The 15,521-nt window shown below is 43.2% G+C and overlaps 1 protein-coding gene across 1 annotated transcript in view; it reads right to left on the bottom strand.

The window, feature by feature from the left end:
* The window catches only part of SH3D19 (SH3 domain containing 19), a 230,441-nt gene extending 215,173 nt beyond the window's left edge, over window positions 1–15,268 (bottom strand). The window contains exon 1 of the mRNA XM_049852784.1: window positions 15,062–15,268. Coding sequence (XP_049708741.1) covers window positions 15,062–15,173 — 112 coding nt within the window. The 5' untranslated portion in view covers window positions 15,174–15,268. The remainder of the gene's footprint in view (window positions 1–15,061) is intronic.
* Window positions 15,269–15,521: the final 253 nt, after the last annotated feature.

Below are 15,521 nucleotides of genomic sequence, written 5' to 3'. Positions count from 1 at the left end.
GACTAGGAGAAAGTATTTTGCAACTGCATTTCCAGCAAAGGATTGGAATGTAAAATATGTAAAGAACTCTCAAAACTCAACAATATGAAAACAAGCAGCCCAATTTTTTAAATGTGCAAAAAATCTGAACACTCACAAGATACATGGATGGCAACTCATCACGTGAAAAGATACTCAATTTCATTAGCCATTGAAGAAATGCAAATTAAACAACAACAAAATATTACTGCACATCTGTTAGAAGAGTTACAAAATAAAAAACAAAACAAACTGGCAATGCTAAGTGCTGGTGAGGAAGTGGAGCAAGGAGAACTCTCGTACACTGCTAAGGGGAATGCAAAATGGTAGAGTCACTCTGGAAAAGATTTCGGCAGTTTCTTCGAAAGGTAAACATATACTTACTACAGGCCTCAGTAAACCTAAACCTAGGAACAGGAAAACCTGTGAAAGTCAAAACCTGTGTAAGGTGGAAACCTGTCAGAGAAAGAAAACTCAAATATTTTCGAAGAAAATGAGCAATATAAAAGTGATAAGACTACACCCTGTCAAAGGCAGAAAACTTGTGAGACTCAGAAAAACAAGAAGTCCCATCAAGTTCTGGCTGTCACCGGTTTCACTGTATTTAAATGAAAAAACCAAAACAAACCCATTGCCATCAAAAAAAACAAGTCATTTCTAATTCATAGTGACCCTAAACCAGAGAAATAAAAAGCTTATGTTCACATAAAAACCTGTACAAGAATGTTTATAGCACCTTTATTCATCATCACCCAAAACTAAAAACAACCTAAATACTCTTCATCAGGTGAATGGATAAACACACTGTGGTACATCCATACGATGGAATACTACTCAAGAGGAAAAAGGAACGAACTACTGATATACGTAACAACGTGGATAAATCTCCAAGGAATTGTGCTGAGTTACACATTTCATGATTCCATTTACAAAATATCCCAGAAAAGACTAAATTACAGATCCTGAGAACAGATCAGGGGTTGCCAGGGGTGAAAGGTACAAGGAAGGCGTGAGTACAAATATTCCTGCATAAGGGAATTTTAAGGTGATGGAACTGCTCTGTATCATGACTATGGTGGTGATCACACAAATCTATGCATGCGTTAAAACTCACAGAACTGTATACCAAGAAGAAGAAAAAAAAGCCAATTTTACTGTATGTGAATTTAAAAATTAAAGAACAACAACAACAACAAAAAAAGGCTGCAGGGGCTCAAATCCCAGCTCCACTTCATTCTGCCCAATTTTTCTCATCTTAAAAACAGGACAATACACAACCGATGACTGCCCTCACAGGGAACACAAGAGAGAACCCCCGGAGGAGCAGCAGAACAGTGGGATGCAGACCCCAAATTCTCATAAAAAGACCAGACTTAATGGTCTGAATGAGACTAGAAAGACACCAGTGGTTATGGCCCCCAGACCTTTTGTTGCCCCAGGACAGGAACCATTCCCAAAGCCAACTCTTCCGACATGGATTGGACTGGACAATGGGTTGGAGAGGGATGCTGGTGAGGAGCGAGCTTCTTGGATCAGGTGGACACTTGAGACTATGTTGGCATCTACTGCCTGGAGGGGAGATGAGAAGGTAGGGGGCGGTTAGAAGCTGGTGAAATGGACACGAAAAGAGAGAGTGGGCTGTCTCATTAGGGGGAGAATAATTGGGAGCACGTAGCAAGGTGTATGTAAGTTTTTGTGTGAGAGACTGACTTGATTTGTAAACTTTCACTTACCCATTAAACCCACTTAAAGCACATTATTTTAAAAAAAAAACACAGGATAATAATGGAACTTGCCTCCCAGGGTTGACAGGAGGATTACATGATCTCTAGGCACATATTAAACACTAAACAAATGACTGACAAATATAATATTTTGTTCAGATATGCTAAAATGTGGGTACTTTTTCGTTTTAACCTACTGCAGGAATAAGAAACCTAAGAATGAAAGAATACTAGAGCTAAAACCAAAATCAAGCCCACTGTCATCAAGTCAATCCCGACTCATAGCGGCCCTGCAGAGAACTGCTCCACAGGGTTTCCAAAGAGCAGCTGGTGGATTTGAGCTACCGATCTTTTTGGGTTCCCAGTCAAGCTCTTTATCACTGTGCTACCAGGGCTCCAAAAAACAAACCCATTACCGTCTAATGGATTCCGACTCTAAGTAACCCTGTAGGACAGAGTAGAATTGCCCCACAGGGTTTCCAAGGAGCGGCTGCTGGGCTTGAACTACTGACCTTCTGGTTAGCAGCCAAGGTCTTGACCACTGTACCACCAGAACCCCTACTTCCCCACTATTTGCGTTAAACATTCAGTGAAAGCCCTTAAGGTGATCTGTACCAAATTACATTCCATAAAGTGCACAAAAATCCCTGCACTCAAGGAGCTATTGAAAGGTTTGTTCTAAGTGCTACACGAGTACTCATTATTTAACATCAATAGCAAAAAACATCAATAGCAGGCATGCCCTAATTAGGACTTTGTTGTTGGCATAGCGTCAGCCCCCAACTCAGGGCAACTGCACATCCCCATGATTGATTGCAGATCAGACCACTGTCATCAATAGGGTTTCATTAGCTGACTTTCAGAAATAGATTGCCAGGCCTTTCTTCCTATTCTGTCTTAAGTCTGGAAGCTCTGCTGAATACTCAGCATCATAGCAACATACAAGCTTCCACTCACAGATGGGTGATGGCTGTGTATGAAAGGCAGGAATTCTACCACTGCCCCCTTACCAATTTTACCCTCTCCCAATTCTGAGAAACCTCAGAGCACCCCAGGGTCTACAGGTTCCATCTAACACATTCAGGTAGTCATGTGGATGCCACAAGACCCTGCCATCCTTCCAGCAGATGGGGCCAGGGATGGGTCTGAAGGCAGCTATGTATAAGTACGCCACAGACCTCTTCGGTTAGATTCCTAGATATTTCTAAATGACTTCTGAGACTACTTCCTGTGTCTTCCAACTTATCCATGTATCCTTACAATAAGCCTCCATCAGCTGAGGTTAGGACAGGCCTCTATCTCTTGCAGCCTGAAAAAAACACAACTAACACATATAGTGCATTCCAGTTACTTCAATGGTAGCTCACCACACCATTCTTTATGGAGAGACGTCTTAGACTATAACAAACCAAACCCGTTGCTGTCGAGTCGATTCCGACTCATAGCAGCCCTGAACGACAGAGTAGAACTGCCCCACAGAGTTTCCAAGGAGCACTTGGTGGATTTGAACTGCTGACCTTTTGGTTAGCAGCCGTAGCTCTTAACCACTACGTAACCAGGGTTTCCATAAGATGACAGAGGGACTGAATAAAATCCACATATAAAATGCATGGTGCATTCCTTTTGTTTATTCTGCTGGACTAAAAGTCATCACATTATGAATGACTTAGGATAATTTATGACGGAAAAACATAGCTCAGATAACATAAAATCATGCTGAAACCACTCAACATCCTATTTTTTAAAACTGGAATCTTAACTCGCATAGAATATCAAAAATCCAGCTCCTCAGTAACTATTCCAGTGTCTTAGTTATCTAGCACAGCTATAACAGAAATACCACAAATGAGTGGCTTTAGCAAATAGAAATTTATTTTCTCCCAATTTAGGAGGCTAGAAGTCCAAATTCAGGGCACTGGCTCTAAGGAGAAGGATTTCTCCCTGTGTCAGCTCTGGAGAAAGGTCCTAGTCTCTTCATACTTCTGATCCTGGGCAATCTCTTCCCTCATCTCTGCTTCTCACTTGCTTGTTTAATCTCTTGTATCTCAAAAGAGATTGACTCAAGACACATCCTACATTAATCCTGTCTCATTAACATAACAAAGACAAGAAGAATGGGATTATAACCACAGACATAGAGGTTAAGATTTACAATACATAATTTTGAGGGAGACAATTCAATCCATAACATTCCACCCTTTGGACCCCAAAATCCATGTAAAACACATTCACCCCATCACATCATCCCAAAAGTCTTAAATGAACTCCAAGTCCAAAATCTCATTTTCTGAATCATTTAAATCAAATATGGGCATATTCCACCCTAGGGCAAAATTCCTCTTCATCTGTAAACCTGTGAAATCTAGAATACAACTTGTATGTTTCCAAAGTACAATTGTAAAACAGGCACAAAATAGACATTTCCATTACAAATGGTAGTAACTAGAGGGAAGGGATAATGGGCATCAAGCAAGTCCAAAATCCAGCAGAACGAATTACACTAGCTATCAAGGCTTGAAAATAATCCTCTCTTCTCTGAGACTATTTGGGCAATGGCTCTGCCCTGCAGACTCTGGGTGCCGGCCATGCCCTCTGGATTCTGGGTGGAGGTTCCTCAGCCCTGGCTTCACCTCCGCCTTCCAGGCCCAGTGGGACGGCAACTCTACTCCCTTGGCTTTGGTTGGTCCCATTCTCTTAGTCCACCTGAGTGGCGACCCCACCCTCTTGGCCCTGGCAGGCCGCGTTCTGCCCCTTGGGCATGGAAGTCCTCCCCCCTCAGCTTTGGGCAGCATCCCCATCCCCCTGGCACACCTTAACAGCAGTCCCACACTCCGGAACTGGGGTGGCAAAAATCTGACTCTTTGAAACCTAGGAGGCTGGGGCCCTACCGTTTGAGATCCTAAAGACCATGGCCCCGCCCTTTGAAGCCAAGAAAGCCTTGCTTCCCAAGCTCCTTCCAACAGTTCTGCTGATTTCTGAGCTGCTCCAGGGATAGCTCTTTTCTGTTCTTGGAGGACAAAAGATGTAGCTCCTTTGACCTGTTTCCTGCCTGTAGAATTACTAGAAGCAGACAGCTTTTCTCTCTTTTTGTTCTTTCTCTGTCCCCTTCAGTCTAAGCTGATGGGTTTTCAGCTGTGGTGGTTGGTTAGATGCATCAGTCACAGGCTTAATCTCTTTAACAAAAAGATTGTGTAGCCACATCCTTTTTTTTTTTTTTTAATTGTGCTTTAAGTGTAAGTTTACAGCTCAAGAATTTCTCATACAAAAATTTATGCACACACTGTTAATGTGATCCTAGTTGCTCTCTCTGTAATGTGATGGCACACTCCTCCTCTCCACCCTGGATTTCCCATGTCCGCTCGACCAGTTCCTGTTCCTTTCTGCTTTCTCATCTCGCCTCCGGATGGGAGCTGCCCATTTAGTCTCACGTATCTACTTGAACTAAGAAGCACACTCTTTGCAAGTATCATTTTATGTCTTACAGTTCAGTCTAATCTTTGTCTGAAGAGCTGGCTTTGGGCATGGTTTTAGTTCTGGGTTAACAGAGAGTCCAGAGGCCATGTCTTCCGGGTTCCTCCAGTTTCAGTCAGACCATTAAGTCTGGTCTTTACACTAGAATTTGAGTTCTGCACCCTACTTTTCTCTTGGTCTGTCAAGGACTCTCTGTTGTGTTCCCTGTCAGGGCGGTCATTGGTGGTAAGCCGGGCACCATCTAGTTCTTCTGGTCTCATGTGCAGCCACATCCTTGGTGAACATTCTATGATACGTGTCCTTAGTTTGTACAACAGAAGTTTCCAAATCTTTTAAAGTTCTGTTTTCATTTTGTACAATTCATTTTTAAGTCCATCTCTTTCCTCTTGCATGTTAGTATAAATGGCAAGGAGAAGCCACATAGCTTCTTAAAGATCTTTTTTAGAAATCTCCTCAGCCAGATAACCAGGTTCACCAACTACAGGTTCTACTTTCCTCCAAACATTTGAACATAATTCAGACAAGTTTTTTGACACTGCATAAAAGGCACTGCCCTTCCTCCACTGCCCAATCAGAGATGGGGGAAGAGAGATGCCAAGGCACGTGAAGATCAGCCAGGAGAGAAACTTCAAAAGATTAAGACCTTCCTCCAGAGCCAACAGAGAGAGAAAACCCTGCGCTAGAGCCAGCGCCCTGGATTTGGACTTCCAGCCTCCTCAACTGTGAGAAAATAAATTTGTTTGTTAAAGCACCCATTTGTGGTATTTCTGTTATATCAAAACTAGGTAAATGTCATGGATTGAATTATGTCCCCCCAAAAATGTGTGTATTAATTTGGTTACACCATGATTCCCAGTAGTCTGTGGTTGTCCTCCATTTTGTGATTGTAATTTTATGTTGAGAAGATTAGGGTGGGATTGTAACACCGCCCTTACTCAGGTCACCTCCCTGATCCAATGTAAAGCGAGTTTCCCTGGGGTGTGGCCTGCACCACCTTTTATCTCTCAAGACAGAAAAGCAAAAGGAAGCACGCAGAGAGTTAGGGACCTCATACTACCAAGAAAGCAGTGCCGGGAGCAGAGCATATCCTTTGGACCTGAGGTTCCTGTGCTGAGATGCTCCCAGACCAAGACTGATGACGAGAACCTTCCTCCAGAGCTGACAGAGAGAGAAAGCCTTCCCGTGGAGCCGATGCCCTGATTTTGGACTTATAGCTTACTAGACTGTGAAAGAATAAATTTCTCTTTGTTAAAGCCATCCACTTGCGGTATTTGTTAGAACAGCACTAGGTAACTAATAACTAAGAATCTGGTACCAGAAGAGTGGGGTACTGCTCTAACAGATACTAAATATGGAAGCAGTTTTGGAACTGGGTAATGGGTAGAGGCTGGAAGAGTTTCAGGGTGCCTAACAGTAAATTTTTTTTAACAGTAAAAGCCTAGATGGCTGGGGCCTTACATGAACACCTCTGTACTGGCTTCAAAGATCTATTTGGAAATGATGATATGTACTTCCAGAAAAGTTAATTCTCCACACCTTGTGCAAACATTTTCTTCTGTGCCCCCTGTTCTTGGCCAGCTCTCGGAGAAAAAACACTTAGCTATATTCCAGTACAGTGGTTCTTTGATTAATGAATCTTCTGGAAACAAACCTCTGGTACAATGAAGGCAGCCATACTGAAAACCAACTCTGCATCCCAAGCAGCAGCCCTGGCATGCATCACGGGGCTCATGAGCAACGCAACTGTGAATCCTATACACCAGCCCAGTGGATAAAACCACCTTCCTTTTCAGCTTCTACTTACACCCTGAAAAGTACTCAGGGCTGACACTAAGCAAAATGACAAAATCAGTAAAACCTGTTTTCAGGTTCTAAAGGCTTCCTTTTTGGTACCCCTAAACCCATCCAAAGATGACTATGACCCTCTTTGAAAAATATACATCACTGTTAGATCTTCAATTTTACAAGCACGCTCCTCACAGTGAACTTGTAGTTAGAAAATGAATAATACCCATTTGAAGGATTAAAAAAAAAAAAAGATGGTGCAAAAAAGCTAAGTGATTTGTTCAAGGTCACATTTTAATAATTAAATTAAGTATAAAATAGCAGGAAGAATCTAAGTATCCTAGGTAACTTCACATTAACAAAACGCATTATTGCTTAGTGGTAAGGGCAGGGCTAGATACAGTAAGGTCACATTAGAATCTGCACAATTAGGAATTACATTTGGCTGCCAGTTATAAAGATCAAAGAGAGGCTTAAACAAGGCAGAATTTATCTTTTCTCAAAGAAAGAAAGAAGACAGGCAACCAAAAGCTCATATGGTGACTCTCTCATGATCAGCTATTGATGTTCTATTTGTTTTTCTGCTCCACCATTCTCACTGCATAGCTTCCAGCCTCAATGTTCCTCATGGCCCAAAACAGCTTCTAGAGCTCCAGCCAACACATCCTTGTTCCTCATAGGAAAGTGACAAAGGCAGAAGGTTTTTCTGTGCAGTTGAGTTAGACCCCTTTAAAGAACTTTCCTGGAAACCCCACTCAACAACTTTGACTTGCATCTCACTAGCACACTGGGAGAAGTAGCTTCATAGGTACTCACATTGCCACACCCAGCAATACAGGGTTTCCATTTACTAAAAAAGGAAGAAAAAAAAAACCCATGGAAGAGGAGAATGAGTATTGGGCAGGCAACTAGGAGTCTCTACCACAGGATTCGAATTCTGTCACTCACTGGCAGTGTGACCTTGAGCAAATTATTTATCCTCTCGAGATCTCTGTCTCCTCATATGTAAAGTGAAGGAAACAGTCACACCTACACCAAAGAATTGGTGCAAGGACTAAGTGAGAAAAATGCAGGTAAAACAAAATATTACCCAGCACCTGCTGCGCAATAAACATTAACTCTCATTTGATTATTCCAGTGCAGTGCTCTTTCTAAATTCCTTTCCTACTATAACATCCTCTCCATTTCCAAGATTGGAAAGGGATTTCTATTAGTCATCTGTACCCCTGGACAGAGCACTCAAGTAAGAATGAGTTTTAGTCACAGGTCACCTCAACCAAATGTATGTATTTCATACCTTTTCTTTCTAAATGAAATTGTGTCATATGTCAGCACCCATCAGGTGGTTGTACAGAATTAGGGTGGAGGAAATGAGCTTACACTCCCCATGTGGCAGGACCTGAAGACAATCCCAATGTACAGCCTTGGAGAGACTGAAGAAACTAAGGAGGGAGTTAAAAAGAATAAATAAATAAAATGGCCTCTTCCATGCAGATGAACTCCAAATAATACATGTAGATTTTCTACCCTCAAAAAGATGGAGTATAAGTCCTTACTGCTTAAGTGTGGGGCTGGGCTAGTGACTTCCTCCCAAAGAGCACAGTATGGAAAGCGGTGGGAAAAGAGTAATTTTACAGTGGAGAAACCTGGCAAACACTACCTCAGCTAGATGATCAAGGTCAATATTAACAGCGATGTCATGTTCATAGTATGTATCCTAGATGAGGATGGTCTTCCTCCCCAAAACCCATCATCTCAGTCTAATTATGAGAAAAACATCAGACAAATTTCTGTGAAACACCTGACCAGTAATCCTCAATACTGTCAAGACCATCAAAAAAGGTAAATTTGAGAAACTCACAGTCAAGAAGAGCCTAAGGACACATGACAACTAAACATAATGTGGTGTCCTGAAAGCCAAGGATGTTAGGTAAAAACTAAGGAAATCTGAATTAAGAATGGATTTAACACCAGAGGAACTAGCTGGTGCCTGGCTATAACCCATGACTGCCCTGACAGGGAACACAACAGAGAATCCCCGATGGAGAAGGAGAGCAGTGGGATGTGCAGACCTCAAATTCTTGTAAAATGACCAGACTTAATGGTCCTTAGGGTCTGACTGAGACTAGAAGGACCTGAAGGTCATGGGTCTCAGACCTTCTGTTAGCCCAAGACTGGAACCATTCTCAAAGCCAACTCCTCAGACAGGGACTGGACTAGACTATAAGACAGAAGATGATACTGGTGAGGAGTGACTTCTTCGCTCAAGTACACACATGAGACAATGTGGGCAGCTCCTGTCTGGAGGGGAGATGAGAAGGCAGAGGGGGACAAGAGCTGGCTGAATGGACATGGGATATACAGGGTGGAGAGGAAGAGTGTGCTGTCTCAATATGGCAAGAGTAAGCTAGGAGTACATAGCAAGGTGGGTATAAGTTTTTGTATGAGACTGACTTGATATGTAAACTTTCACTTAAAGCACAATAAAAAAAAAAAAAAAAGAATGGACTTAACAATGTGGCAGAGTGGTTAAGTACTTGGCTGCTAACCAGAAGGTTGGCAGTTCAAATCCACCAGCTGGTCCTTGGAAACCCTATGGCGGCGGTTCCACTCTGCCCTAGGGAGTTGCTACGAGTCAGAATCAACTTGACTGCAACAGGTTTGGTTTTTTTTTTTTTGGGGGGGGGATTGACAATAACGTATTAATATCAGTTCATTAATTGTAAGAAGAGGGCATATGAGAACTTTATGCTCAATTTTTTTCTGTAAATCTAAAACTGTTCTAAAAAGTAAAGCTTATTAACAGAAAAGAATAGCCCACCACCCCCAACACCCCACCACTGTTACCATCTCTACCTCAAGGGCAAGCTTACAGCTCCCAAAGGCCAGGCCTACAGTTGCTGCTCCAGCTTCTTCTCCCTTTTTTTTTTTTTTAATAATACTTTATTGTGTCTTATAGGTCAATGTTTACAGAGCAAATTGGTTCCCATTTAACAATTTTTTATACAAATTGTTCGTGACATTGGTTACAATTTTTACAACGTGTCAGTCAGCGTTCTCACTACTGCCATTGTTTGTTCTGTTTCCATTGATCTAGCTTCCCTCCCCCTCCTTGCCTTCTCATCTTTGTTTTTGTGTAAATGTTGGCCGTCTGGTCTCATATACTGTATTTTTATGAGCCTTCTACGTTTGTTTGCCAACCACACCCTCCCCTCCAAAGAGGTATTTTCCTAAGCACGAAACGCTAATTGTTTTTTTTTTTAGCATAGTACTGCTTATGAAAATTCCTGGGGGAGGTGCCATTGGCAAATAAACTGGTAAGTGCTCCTTACGTGCATAAAAATATGGTAGTTGACTGTGTAAGGGAGCACATTACTCCCGGGTGATACTGTTTATTAGCCAATCTACTATTTGGCTGAAAGGTGACCTGCAGAAATAGGTTCACTTTCAAGTTCAATGCCCCAGCTTCTTCTCAACATGGTGCCCTGGTTTCCTCCATAGCTTTTTCTTTCTTGTCCTGTGCCTGGCTAAACTCTTTTCTTCCTTCGCAACTTTTACTTGTCCTATGCTCTGAAGCTACTAGACACATAATTTCACCTTGAGAAAAGAAACCATAAGAGAACTTAAAAAATAAATCACAGAGTTGAAAAAGATATTTGCAACACATATAACCAACAAGAGTTGAGATTCCTATATAAAGAACTCCTGCAAATCAATTAAAAAAAATGATGGATGACAAAAGTATGGGATACTGTATCAAAGGACTTTATCAAGAAAGTGAAGAGATAACCTACAGAATGGGAGAATGTATTTGGTTTTAATATCCAGAATATATAAACAACTCCTACAACTCAACAACAAAAAGACAAACAACCCAATTAAAAAATAGGCAAAGGACTTGAAAAGACACGTCTCCAAAGATATACAAATGGTCAATAAGCATATGAAAAGATGATGCTCAATGTAGTACTTAGCCATTATGGAAATGCTAATCAAAACCACCAAGAGATACCACCTCACACCCAGTGGGTGGCTATTATCAGAAAAATGGAAAAGAAGAAGAGTGCAGAGGATATGGAGAAATTGGAACCCTTCGCCATTGCTGATGGGAAAGTAAAATGCTACAGCTGCTATAGAAAACTGTTCAGCGGTTCCCCAAAAAGTTAAATATTAGAATTACCATTATTGTTTGTTACCAAGTGCCATTGAGTCGGTTATGACTCATGGCAACCCTGTGTACAACAGAACAAAACACTGCCGGGTCCTTCATCATCCTCACAATCATTGCTACGTCTAAGCCATTGTTGCAATCACTACGTCAATCTCTCTGGTTGAGTGTCTTCTTATTTTTCGCTGACCGTCTACTTTACCAAGCATGATGTCCTTCACCAGGGAACTACCATGACCTAGCAATTCCACTTCTAGGTATAGATCTAAAAAAAAAGATCTAAGAGACTTGAAAACAGGGACTAGACAAATACACATATACCAATGTTCACTGCAGCATTATTCACACAGCCAAAAGGTAGAAACAACCCAAGTGTCCATTAACAGATGAATAAATAAACAAAATCCAGTATATGCGTACAATGAAATATTATTTAGGTGTAAGGAAAAATTGAGTTCTGACACATGCTACCACATAGATAAATCTTTAAAACATGGTGAATGAAATGTCAGACACAAAAGGGAAAATATTGTATGATTCCACCTACAAGAACTATCTATATTATGCAAATACATAGAGACAACAGTTGATTAGTGGGGGACCAGGGAGGAGGGAAACCCCGGTGGCGTGGTCTTTAAGAGCTCAGGCTGCTAACCAAAAGGTCAGCAGTTTGAATCCACCAGATGCTCCTTGGAAACCTTATGGGGCAGTTCCACTCTGTCTCTTCGGAGTAGGAATAGGACTCTGTCACTATGAGTAGGAATCGACTTGATGGCAACGAGTTTGGTTTTGGTTTGGCCGTGAGGAGAGGGAATGGAATTACTGCTGAAGGCGTCCTGGATTTGTTTGGGGTGATGTAAAGCTTTTGGAAATGGATAGCAGTGATGGCAGCGCAACAAGGTGCATGTCATGAATGTCACTGAATTGTACACTTAAAAACAGTTAAAATGACAACTTTTTCTTATACATATTTCACCACAATAAAAATTTTTTAAACGCTAAAAGAGGTATAATATATTTATACAGTGAAAATAAACTATAGCTCCAACAAGACTCTTACTGAATATTGAGTGAAAAAAAAGCATGGTATAAAAGAACATATACAGCAGGATGATTCCAACTTACATGAAGTTTAAAAATAGGAAAAACTAAATATTGTATAGGGATGCATACGTGTATAGCAAACCTGTAGAAAAAAGCAAGGAAATAATTGCGAAAGTGAAAAAATTGGTTACCTCTAGGGGAGGAGGGGGCTCTTGGGTAGGAAAGATAGGGGTTGCTTCTTGGAGACTGACAACATTCTGTGTCTTGCATGGGCAGTGGTTCTAAGAGTTTTCACTTCCTAACTTAGAGATTTTCTGATTTTCTTGCTCTTCTGTATGTACATTCCCAAAACAAACAAATCCACTTCTGCAACCACACCTAAATTTTGCAAGAAGAGAAGGAATTCACAGACTCCCTTGGGTTTATGAGATCAAGAAAAAGAAAATCTTTAGCTTGTAAAGTGACGGGGGAAGGAGGCAAAGAGGAAAAGGTAAAAGGAGAGAAAGAAGTTAATAAGAAACATGAAGCCTCTGGGTCAGTTCATGCTCTTCGGAGAGAAAGCAACATCCAGCAGAGACGCAGCTACCAAACACCCAAGCTTGGTAAGGAATGCAGTGCTGTCTGAACGGCACATTAACTAAGGAGGGGAAAGAGAAGCACAGCTTTTAAAGAAACGAAAACTATATTAAATATTTTGAGCCCCTGGGTGGCCCAAATGGTTAAGTGCCTGACTACTGGCCAAAAGGTTGGCGGTTCGAACCCACTCAGAGGCACTTTGGAAGATAAGCCTAGCGATCTGCTTCCGAAAGGTCATGGCCTTGAAAACCCTATGGAGGTTCTACACTGCACACATGGCCTCCCCATGAGTCAGAATGAACTAGAAGGCAACTAACAACAACAAACTATATTAAATACTTTATCCCAAAAGAAAACCAAAAATTGCAAGCATAACGCTCTACCCATTACATACATAGTATTTCTCTCACTCACCCCTTAGTGCAAACCAAACCAAACCCGCTGCCGTCAAGTGGATTCCAACTCACAGGGACCCTATAGGACAGACTAAAAGTACCCTACAAGGTTTCCAAAAAGCGGCTGGGGAATGTGAACTGCCAACCTTTTGGTTAGCAGCCAAGCTCTTAACCACTGTACCACCTTAGTGAGCGTATATTAAATGGTTAGACACAGCAAGCACCAATTTGAGCACAAAAAATACACCAAGTCATGTCTCAGCAAAACATTATCACAGACCTAGAAAAGTCTCTGCCGGCCTTGGGAAATAAAGGAACCAGTAAAAACAAGTTACAAAAGGCCATATCCACCAGCTTGGAATAAAAACATAGACTGCAACTAAAGAATAAACATACATCTGGCTCGTATCTAGTCTGAACTCCAACATTGCTAGTCACAGTACAGTCCCTTGTAAGAGAGTGAAGTTTTTTCGCTGAAGGTAATAGGAATCTCAGACAGCCTATACTGTTTAAAGCAATAATTCAACGGAGGTACATTTTCATAAAGCGTTTCTGCAAAAAATATTTATTCAAACCCCGCAATTACTACCTAATCACTACCTAATTTCATTAGGTCTAGGTTTACACTGAACTGAACAACTGTTTTCAAAACAGCTGGTATTCTTGTACATAATCAAATGTCTTATTTTGATTAAAAGTCCTAGTAATGGAATTATTTTTAAAGTTCCCAGATCCTACCAAGGACAACAAATTCACTATTTCTTCATACCCACTCAAGATCTTTCCTTTCAATCTCATTTTTTATCCTCCCTTTCTTTCCTATAGATCTATTCTTTAATTTTGCAACTTTCTCTTAGCAATGAAGAAGCCTCACAGAGAAGCTTCTGGTGGCTTGATGGAACGTTCACCCTATTAAACTTTATAAAAGAGCTCCTGATGAATTAATTCTTCTCTGAATGTTTCTCCTTTCTCCATCCCCTTTTGTAGCCACCCTTCTTGGCTTGTTCTTCGTTTTTGTTTTCTGGTAATTCAGCTTACCCAGTAGGAACCAAAGGCCAAAGAATTTCCTCTCTATTATGTTTAGTTGAAAAACCGTCCCCAAAGAGAGAAGGGGTGTGGATTTACACCTATTCACTCTTCCACTTACGCGCCAAACTGTTCGATGGATGCAGCTTTTGTGCACCCCAAAACACAAGATCATAAAAGCAGTTACACGTACAGAAATTATTCTCAATATACCCGGATTAATTGCCGTTTGGACTTCCCTTTCCTCGGGGAGGGGGGGAGAGCAGGTGTTCACAAAATAACTCTAAAGCAAGTCCTACAGAAATGTTGTGAGCCCCGGCAGCGGGAGGAGGGAGGGCCACAGGTCCGAAGTTCATAGGACATCGAAACCGGTTTGCACTCGGTGCCAGCACGTGTCTGACCTGGTTGCTGCGGGGCAGGCAAGCCGGTCGGGAGGGGTCGTCCTCCACCGAGACGGCCAGACCCAGTGAATTCTCTACCGGCCTCTGACTCAGCCAGAGGTAAGTAATACCCAGACCACAAGTTCCAAGCCAGCAACTCCTGGATTTAGTTTGCACGGAAATTTTTGGAAAATCGGTTCCAGGGCCGTTAGCAGGTAGACACTGGTTTGAGTTTCCTCAGGCTCGGCCCGAAAGTGAGATGGAGATGGGATGGAAAAGGCCACTCTCCCTGCCCCCTCGCCTCCGAGAGTTAAAGGTCCCGGCCCCAGCCCAGCCAGCCCCCGGCCCCAGCCCAGGCAGCCCCCGGCCCCAGCCCAGCCAACCCCCGGCCCCAGGCCAGCCAGCCCCCGACCCCAGCCCAGCCAGCCCTCGGTCCCCCCGCCCCAGCCCCCGCTAGCGCTCCGCGCCCCTCACCTGCGGCCGAGTGGCCCGAGAGCGCACGGCCCCGGACGCGGCGCGGACCACCGAGCTCCCGGCGCTCGCGCAGCTCTTCCTCCTCGTCCTCCCGCCGCCGGCCCTCAGCCATGGACGAGGCGCGGAGGCGCAGCCCCGGGACCGCGGACGAGCTGCGGGACCCGGCGCCCCCAGCCGCGGGCACCGGGCGCCCCACGCCGGCGCCCTGGAAACGGGAAAGTCGCCTTCAGGGAGGCGGCGGCGGCGATTTCGGAAGCGGCCACTCGGCGGACAACACCTGCAGCCCGCGGGGGAGCGGCCGGCCGGGCCTAGCGATTCCCCCGCCTCCTCGCAGCGCCTCGGCGGCCTCGGCCTCCCTTTGCTCTCTCCCTCCCACTATCTTCCCCCTTCCTCGTTCCCTTCCCCGCCCCGCGGAGTTCCAGCCCGGGATCGGGCGGGCTCTGCCGGGCCTCGCCTCCTT

The sequence above is a fragment of the Elephas maximus genome, chromosome 13, assembly GCF_024166365.1.
Source record: "Elephas maximus indicus isolate mEleMax1 chromosome 13, mEleMax1 primary haplotype, whole genome shotgun sequence".
Lineage (NCBI taxonomy): Eukaryota > Metazoa > Chordata > Mammalia > Proboscidea > Elephantidae > Elephas > Elephas maximus.
This window is presented reverse-complemented; position numbering and strand designations above follow the sequence as displayed.